This window comes from Fonticula alba (genome assembly GCF_000388065.1).
Source record: "Fonticula alba strain ATCC 38817 unplaced genomic scaffold supercont2.6, whole genome shotgun sequence".
In the NCBI taxonomy this organism is placed as follows: domain Eukaryota; order Rotosphaerida; family Fonticulaceae; genus Fonticula; species Fonticula alba.
The window spans coordinates 698,365-707,117 of record NW_009242976.1 but is presented as its reverse complement, the minus strand read 5'-3'; the positions used below and the strand labels follow the sequence as shown (position 1 = coordinate 707,117).

The 8,753-nt window shown below is 64.0% G+C and overlaps 3 protein-coding genes across 3 annotated transcripts in view; all 3 read right to left on the bottom strand.

The window, feature by feature from the left end:
* Positions 1–2,688, bottom strand: part of H696_03821 (hypothetical protein) — a gene marked incomplete at its 3' end in the record, with an annotated part of 16,016 nt that extends 13,328 nt beyond the window's left edge. The window contains exons 1-9 of the mRNA XM_009497680.1: positions 2,395–2,688; positions 2,051–2,251; positions 1,684–1,929; positions 1,318–1,549; positions 1,116–1,184; positions 753–996; positions 441–581; positions 239–333; positions 22–102 (exon numbers count right to left, since the gene is read on the bottom strand). Coding sequence (XP_009495955.1) covers positions 22–102; positions 239–333; positions 441–581; positions 753–996; positions 1,116–1,184; positions 1,318–1,549; positions 1,684–1,929; positions 2,051–2,251; positions 2,395–2,564 — 1,479 coding nt within the window. The 5' untranslated portion in view covers positions 2,565–2,688. The remainder of the gene's footprint in view (positions 1–21; positions 103–238; positions 334–440; positions 582–752; positions 997–1,115; positions 1,185–1,317; positions 1,550–1,683; positions 1,930–2,050; positions 2,252–2,394) is intronic.
* Positions 2,689–3,387: 699 nt separating this feature from the next.
* On the bottom strand, positions 3,388–6,622 carry H696_03820 (hypothetical protein). The gene is made up of 5 exons (XM_009497679.1): positions 6,011–6,622; positions 4,531–5,851; positions 4,246–4,371; positions 4,003–4,098; positions 3,388–3,841 (listed from the first exon to the last, which is right to left on the bottom strand). Exons 1-5 carry the CDS (start codon positions 6,565–6,567, stop codon positions 3,479–3,481), a joined length of 2,463 nt encoding a protein of 820 aa, XP_009495954.1. The 5' UTR covers positions 6,568–6,622; the 3' UTR covers positions 3,388–3,478.
* Positions 6,623–8,007: 1,385 nt separating this feature from the next.
* Positions 8,008–8,753, bottom strand: part of H696_03819 (hypothetical protein) — a 2,751-nt gene continuing 2,005 nt past the window's right edge. The window contains exons 5-6 of the mRNA XM_009497678.1: positions 8,484–8,670; positions 8,008–8,347 (exon numbers count right to left, since the gene is read on the bottom strand). Of these exons, the coding sequence (XP_009495953.1) occupies positions 8,130–8,347; positions 8,484–8,670 (405 nt within the window). The 3' untranslated portion in view covers positions 8,008–8,129. The remainder of the gene's footprint in view (positions 8,348–8,483; positions 8,671–8,753) is intronic.

Below are 8,753 nucleotides of genomic sequence, written 5' to 3'. Positions count from 1 at the left end.
GGGGGATGGAGGGAAGCGCACCTTCTTGAAGACGGGGATAAGCGTCGACAGGATCCACTCCTGGCACCGGAAGAGGGTGGTCATCTCGGTACAGCTGATGATCTGCCCATCCAGAAGAGGCAAGCGATCGAATGGGTCAGAGACAGGGGAAGGGAGAGAGAGAGAGAGGGGGGGGGGAAGGCTTGGCAGCAGCCAAGCGGCGGGATCAGGGATATCTTGATGAAAAGAGAGAGCGCACCTGGGTGATCATGTAGAAGATGTTGAAGTTTGTCTCGGCGTCAATGAGCACGAGATTGTTCATAAGCAAGGGGATGCTAATGACAAACTCCATACCTGGATAGCGTCATCCGAGGGGTGCGGGAGGGAGGGCATGAGTGGACAGAGGACAGAGGGGAGGGAAGGCGCATGTCATATGTGTGTGTGTGTCTGTGCATGCATACAGGTGATCACCAAGTGTCGCTTATTGGAGATGATAACCGTCGACAGAAGCAGTGACAGGATGATGTTGCGAACACGCTTCCACAGGAAGACAGACGTGTTGAGGTAGGAATTCAACAGACGGAAACGCCGAGTAATGGTGGCTGTCATCAGGAGTCAGACTCGGGCGTGGACTGGGCGGATATGTGTGGGTGCGGCTGTGTGTGTGTGTGTGTGTGTATGTGTCTCGCGTGTAGGGGGCAGACAAAAGACCACGGCCGGAGGTGGGGAAGCGGCAGAAGCGACGGTGACAGGGAGGGGGGGGGGGGACGTACCAAGCTCATCAAACACCGAGTCCGGCACCGGGCGGTACTCTTCGGCAAAGGCACGGCACGTGGCGTTCCGGATACAGGCGCTGCTCTGGCACATCTGCAAAAGGCTCGACAGGAGGATCTCGACGACCAGCTCGGACTGGAGCTGCGTTTGCGAGGTGACCGACGCCTGAAGAGGAGCGAAGTTGGCCAGCTGGGCAAGACGGTCCTTGGGCAGCACAGGCGAGATGTGGATGACCGCACGACCCTGATGCCGGGCCGCCACGATGAGGGGAAGGGCAGGGTGCGTGACGGAAACAATGGCTCGGGGGTCAGTTGGGAGCGCCAAACAACAGCGGGATACCCATAACGGCACGGGATACGCACAATCTCGTCGATGGTTTCGGCGATCGCGCTTCCCTGCTCACTGGACTTGATGAACCGGTTGGATTCCAACTGTGGGGGGAGGGAAGTGCCGAAGCAGGTCAGTATCCCGAGCGAGCGGCTGCCAAGGCGGCATGCTTCGTCTTCCGAGGCCGGAGGCCCTTCAGCAAACGGAAAAAAAAAAAGGGAGAAGAAAAGAACGCACAAAGTGGATGACCTGATCGAAGGTGTTGATGTCATTATTGTAGAGCATCGTGTAGTGGTTGGGCGAAGGGTGCATCGGCGGAGTGTACGCCACCCGCTGAAGATTCTCGTAGGGCGAGGGCCGATGCTCGGACTGAGAATAATGCGGGACCTTGCACCGGGGGAAGTAGGTCAAGTCGTGGTACTGATGCGCGCGGGGGATCTTGTGCCGAAGGAGGATGTCCCGTGCGAAGCTGCCATGCACAATCATAACGGGTAAGTACCAGACGACAGGCATGCCCTGGCCGGGGGAAGGGGGGGGGGGGGGGGCGAAAAGAACGGAAAGGGCAGGGAGCCGGAGGCAGGGGAGCCGGGCAATCGGACGTACTAGAGTAGTGCATGGATGGCATGCATCATGTAGTTGGACTGGTCGGCTGTGAGCTTGTTCTTGGATTCCGTGCCGGCCGCCGCCGTATGGATCTTGCACTTGGGCAGGCGAGTCCATGCAGTGACATCGCCACAGTCACAGCATCCGGAGGTGGAGTCCGTGTAGAAGGTGACATTGTGACCATCATGGTCCGAGGCGTCGAAGCACTCGGCACAGATGACCACCGTCTCGTCGGAAGAGCAGTCCCTGGTTGGGTGTGACGACGAGAAAAGGCGGTCAGCATAGAGCCCATGAGAAAGGCATGCTATGTCTCGCCGTGGGGGGGAGGGCGGCGGGGGGGGGGGGGGGGGAACAGGAGGGGACGCACTGGCAGCGATAGAAGACGTCGTTCTTGTCGAAGACCGTCGAACAGCGATTGGAGATCATGCCTGGCAGCTGGCCATTGACAGCCTGGTTGGCAAGGCTGACATCTCCGCGGAAGAGATACAAGGCCAGCAGGTAGCGAATGGCAAACTCCGAAGTGGTGCTGACCTCATGGGTGAAGGTATGTGTGATATTTTGCAGGGCGCTGAGGGTTCCGAGAGACCGAGAGAGAGAGAGAGAGACGAAACAAAGGGTAAGAGAAAGGCACTCCCGAGCAAGCGACGGACAGCGATGGAAGCAGGCGGAGGAAAGGGGCGTGCGAGGCAGTGGGCGGGAGAGGCAACGCACGAGAAGAAATTCCCGGCGAAGACAGCGATGGAGGAAATGTCGGGCCCGGACGGTGGGGTGTGCTTCTCGGTGCGCAGACTCAAAGCGAAGCCCATCAACAGGCCCTGCATGTGGAGGCTCAGCTGGGAGAGTGAGCAGCTCTCACCGGTGAACAGCTCAAACCCCGTCATGGCTGAGGAGGTCCAAGCAGTCGGAGAAGAAGGAAGAGCCAAATGACCGGGGGGCGAGGGAAGTGGCTGAGAGGGGAGGAGGTGGAGGGAAAGAGAGGAACAGGGCGAGGGGGGGGGGGAGAGAGAGAGAGAGAGAGAGAGAGAGAGAGAGAGATGAAAGAGGAGGACTGGAGGGCAATTGATTCGCATCTGGTGCCCACGGGCCGGCTTGAAAAGGCTCGCGGCGCGGGCGTGCTGGTGCGCAAGGCGGGCCAAATCATGCACAGTCTTTCCATGGGCGAAAATATCCCGGAGACCTTCAGGGGGGAGGGGGAGGACATTGGGGCGGGCGGGGGGGCATTGTTTGATGGCGCAGCATACTCCGCGAATGCCAACGGAGCACCATCCCCCTGGATACACTCCAGACACCAGCCCCGCCTGTTCCCCGCCCGGAGAAAGGCGCCCTCCGTCGGGAAAAGTGCTGGGGCTCTCCAAAGCCGATTGACCGGGCTGGCGTTGGGCTACCCATTGGTTGCGGGCGGCTGGCCAAAGTGGTTGTGGGGTAGGGGGAGGGGGGGGGGGGGGGGGGGGGGGGGGAATCTGTGCCGGAGGGCCAGCCCAGAGGGGCCCTAAATGAAACCCCGGGCCCGGACCCCCTCGCGGTGCTCCACCGCCGCCTTGGGCATATCTCGACGCCTCGCTCCTCTTCGCCGCAGTGGCCACAACTATTCCTACATGCCCGCGATCACTCTCTCTCTCTCTTCCTCCCTCTCTCCCCCTCTCTCTCCCCCTCTCTCTCCCCCTCTCTCTCCCCCTCTTCCTCTTTCGCTGTCTCGATCTGGTCAGCTCGACGGGGCGGTGGAGCAAACAAGCCAAGGGAGCGGATGTATTTTTGGGTCAGAGCCATATGCGGCTCGCCGGGGCGGGCCGGCGGGTCACACATGGCCGGTGGCCTGTGCTGTGTCTACGAGGTACGATTGCGATGGAGCCGGCAACTGGTGCGCGTGCCGCATGTGGCTCTTGCTGCGGGCGATCTTCTCCCTCCGGGCGAAGATTCTGAACACCACAAGCGAGAGCACGCCACCCAGGGCGAAAAAGGCCGCAAGCAGGACATACGACAGGGCACCGAGGCGAGAGATCGGCTCGATGATCCCCGAGGCTGCTGATGACGGATTTGCCAGGGATGACGAAGTGTCGCCGCCACTACTGCTCCCACCTCCCGTGGTGAAGGTAGCAGCAAGGATGAGTGGGGCGATCAGCTCGCCGGAAGCCGCGCTCACCACGAGGGCACTTGCCAGCTTTGAGCATCAAGACAGGGTTTGGCAAGTGTGGCGATGTGCGAATTGGGCCGGGCCGGACAGGGGTCAGAAAAAGGGCCACGTCCCTCGGGTCTTCCCCAAGGAAGAGAAAAAGAGGGCCAATCGGGGGCGGGGAGGGGGGGGGGGCAGGGAAAGCGCACTCTTCCGGTTAGCTCAATGTTGATCTGGACAATGGCCAGTGTGTTGGGGAAGGAGCTTGAGAGACAGAACCCGTATGCGATGGTGCTAATCCAGCACTGGGGGGGGGGGGAGGGGTGCAGGCAGAGGGGCCGGTATGTGTCAATTGTCAGAACCACAAGCAATTGTTTGCCCCTGCGCCGCCTTCTCGGCGGCCGGTTTGCCTTCCTCTCGTGGTGGGAGGGGCCAGGGAGGAACTAACGCACGGCCAGATGGCTCGAGGGGAAGAAGAGAACTGGAGCCTGCGCCAGCATGGCCCCTCCAAAGTTGATCGCCAGCAGGACGGTCGGCGAGAGCCAGCGTGTGGCCAGGACCGAGACAACGCGGCCCACCTAACCCCGGGACGGGAGGCAAGGCAAATGCAAGCGCCGGCAGGCAAGCAACGGATCATCAGTACAACATGAGGGCCACTTGGAGAGAAAGGGGGGGGGGGGAGGACTGGCAGAAGGGCAAAGACCGGCGCCAGGGAGAGACCCAAGGCAAACACGCACCGTGACCGATGCCCAGAAGGCCGACAGAAGGGCCCGAGCATCGGATTCATGCATCAATGCCGGGCCGAGGGCCGCCCAGGCAAAGAGGAACCCTCCGGCGGCCAGCTCCGCCCCAACCGACAAGCCGGCCATCATGCACGAGGCGCCGAGCATGAACAAGTGCGGGACATTCCCCCGATCGAAGGGAGCCGGACCCTCAAGCGGCAAGATTGGCCCCATGTCACGGTTGATGCATGGGCCCATGGCCTGGCAGGGGCTGTCCGGCCGCGGCCGGGGAGACCGCCAGGTGGCCAAACCGGCCGGCGACTCCTCCCCCTGGCCAATGACCGCCAGCTCGATGTCCCCCAGGCCATCGGTCTTGATCGAGGGCAAGAAGGACGCAGGGCCGGTTCCCCGGGCGCTTCGACGCCCTGAGGCCAACTCCTCCGGCATCATCGGCGGCGGCGGGGTCACCTGCCCAGCCCAAGCCAGGGCCGCCGGCGAGGCGGAGCCCATCCCCATGCCGGAGTGGTCCGGGCAGCAGGGGCTGGCCATGGGGCCATGCCCGGGGTGGTCCTTACGCCGGCAAATCGAACCCGAGGCCAAACCAGCCACGAGGACCAGGGAGTTTCGTCGTGACCGGGGTCGGGCCGTCCCCTCGGCCAAAGGCTGCCCAGTGGCCGGGCTGCTGGTGACGCCCCAGCTGGGCGCCTGCCCCGGGCGGTGGGCAAGCAATTCGGCGCGGCTGCTGTCCACCACGGCCGCCTCGTCCTCCTCCTCCTCCTCCTCCTCTTGCGCCGCCCCCTCGGCCTCTTCCCGCTTGACATCCCTCGCGGACACCAGGCCCGGGTGCATCGGTGTGAAGGCCACGAGCTCCGAGGCCTCCGGCGGGGGGGAGGGCTTTTGTCGGATGCGTGGCGCGCGCATGATGACCGAGGCCACGCCCAAGGGCAGCAACAGGAGGGCCAGCAGGAGGAAGGCCGTGCCTACGGCATAGTGCCGGGTCAGCATGGCCTCGACCGCCAGCGGCGCCACCAGGGCCCCGGCCGCATAGGCCACATGCATGGCGTGGGTCCACTGAACCGAGTGCTCCGGCACATCGCGCACCACGAGCACATGGGCACAGGTGTCTGCCGCTCCGATGGCCACACCCTGCAGGGAAGCCGACATGGCCAGGGTGGCGGCGCTGAAACTGAAGGCCAGAGCCCCGGTGCCGAAGGCCGCCGTGAAGATGGACAGGGCAAGGGGCAGATGCCCGCGGCGCTCCGAGAGCATGTCCATGAATGGCCCCCCGCCGGCTGCTCCAAGGAGATAGGCCGCCGCTCGCGCCGGAAACAGGTAACTACCCACCCGGCAGAAGGGAGCAGAGGGGCGGCCGGGAGGGGGAAGGGAGAAGCAAAGAAAAAAAAAGCCCGAGGAAGGGTCAGTTTGAATGGTGGCAATCGCTGGGAGGCCCATGACATTCGAGGGCATCAGGCAGGCCCCGGGGGACTGGTCGAACCTGACGGTGGAGAGCGATGCGCCGGCACGCTCGGCCAATGCCACAAGCGCCGGGCCCGGGGCAGCCAGGGCAGCCCCCATGCCACCATAGGTGAGGACATATAGCATGGACTTGTGCCCGAGCGAGGCGGCCACCGGCTGCCAGAGACGATCCCACGGCCCGGCGGCTTCAAAGACCGCCCCATGCGAGGGCCCGGCCTTGCCGGTGCCGGAGGCCGGGGAAAAGGGGGCCGCCATGCGCAGGGACTCCAACAGATCCTCCTTGTCCAGGGGGGGGGTGGTTGGCGAGGCAGCGGCCCCTGCGTCGTGGAAGCCAAAGAGCGAGACATCCGGGATCAGGAGGTGTGTCGGCTCGAGCCGGGGACCGTGGCCGGAATCCCGCGGAAAGGCGGTGGCCAAGCCCGGGGCGTCGACCGAGATCTGCGAGTAGGTTGAGGTCCGGCGCGAATGCGATCCATTGAAGGGGGAGGTTTCGTATGTCGCCTCGCCGCCGGCGCCCGATGACCCAAGGAGGGATGCCTCGCTTGGGAAGTCCCCCTCAAACCGAACGGAACCCATGGCCAGGAGGACAGGAAGCGGCACCGACGCGGAGGGAGGATGGGAGGGGGGGGGGGGGGGGGGGAGACAGGGCGAGAGAGGGAGAGAGAGGGAGAGAGGCAAATGAAGATGATGGCACAGGCGATGGCGATGAACACACACAGATGGGGAGGGGGGGATTGATGGTATGACTCGAGATCCCACACATCGGATGCGCCACCCCTTCTTGGCCTCGTTCCCCCTCCCCCCTCACCCCACCCCCGCCCTATTCCCCTGACCTTCCCTGCCTCCCGGGGTTGGGGCCTGCGGCTACAGTCAACTCCTGCACATCGATGGGGAACACCTCCAAGCTCCCCGGCCTCCTCTGCCCCTCGGCTGGAAGCCAGTCACCTGCCGGGGGCACCCCCCAACAGACAGACAGTGTCCTTTTCTCGGGTTTGTAGCCTGCTGCCATCATTTGCACCTACCCCCCCCCCCTATACAGACACACACACACACACACGCCCCGATCTTCTCGAGCTTCTCGGGGAGATCCGACTCGCCGACATGGTGACACACATTCGGCGACGGAGCCCCCGCGCAGCCCAACAAGAGGGGGCGCTCGCTCGGTGCTCTCGGGTCGGGGAGGGAGGCGGCCCCGGGGGTGGGGGTGCTCCGCCGAATGCGCTCCGATTCCTTTCTTCTTGCTATGCGGACACCCCGTCTGCACAAGAATGATATCGACCTTTTCCCTCCTGGTCCCACTGTTTGGGCACCCCACAAGCGGTGCTCCACGACACCCACGGCGCCGGGGGGGGGGGGGGGGGGGAGAAAGACACACACACATGCGGAGCCCCGATCCCAGGGATCGCCACGCTCCCGGGGAGTTGTTGTGGACGAAGGGCAAGCGCGATCCCACCGGGCGCGGTCTCCGCTCCTTGGCCCGACACGGCTAGAGGGAGAGAGAGACGGCATGACTGACAATGTTCGCGAGAAGGGGCAGCTGTCCTTTCACGCTTATTTCACGTCGATGCCCCGTGCTCTCTCCCGGAGATTCCCCCTTCCGGGGAGAGAGGGACACACGCAGGGAGGAGACTGATCGCGCGAATTCAACCGTGCAATAATCCGACAGACCATTATTTTTGCCCCTCGCTCCCCCCGGGGAGGAGGGGGGCGAGCGGGGCACCCCCCCCCCCCCCGCCCCGCCGCGACCCGGCAAAAAAGGTCGATCAGATTCAAGATTCCACGATCAGCGGACCGCCTTCGCCCCGTATTGGCCCGGCGCACGCAGATGCAACAACAGGCCCCCTATACATCATCCCCACACCGACTGGCCCTCCGTGCGCGCCGCCACCGGCTGAATTTTGTCCCGGGCAGCCGGGGGCGCCGAAAACTGCCCGGATATATTTGCGACATCCCGTGACTCGGCTCGTGACGCGGTCCACATCCCGTGTGGTACCACTCGGCAGCGGGGGGCGCCCCCGGCGAAGACGAAACTTTTATTCGGGGGGGGGAGGGGGGGACAAAAAAAGAACGGAGAGGGGGGGGTATGTGTCCCATGAACCGGGAGGAGGGGGCGCTTTTACACAAGCACTCGCGCCGGCTCACTTGGTCGAGGGCAAGGACTCGAGATAATACTGAGCGGCGCAGTCGAAGATGTCGACGAAGAGCTTGCGGTTGAAGGCCGGGCAAGCCGGGTCATCGATGTTGATTTCCGAATCGCACAGAGGATTCACCAGAGGGACGAGGGTCGGGGCCGGCACGCGTGACGAGGAGATGGAAGCATAGTCGGCCGAGACGACCTTGATGCCGAGCACGGTGCCTGCACGGTGGATGTTGCCATCATTCGGGGTGGGGGGGGGGGGGTCGGACAGGAGGTGTGAGAAGCGCCAACGGGAGGATGGGAAAGACCGCGGACGAGGAGATGGACCGGGCATCAAAGGAGGAGCAACACGTACTGGCATCAATCCACAGGGTGATGCGGTTGATGGGCAGAGCCCGCATGAGCAGGGTGGCCGACTGGTCCGGAGCCACGCAGCCCCAGCAGACGCTGTTGGAGAAGATCAACAGGCGGAAGTCCGACCCGAAGTTGCCGGCATCCGGCGAAGCCGAGGCATTGACCGACACGGCGCCCAGGAAGTCCCCCTGAGTCACAAGAGAGAGGGAGGGAGAGAAGCAGGCGCCCACGCGTGTCAGGCAGGCGAAACGGGGGGGGGGGGGGGGGGGGG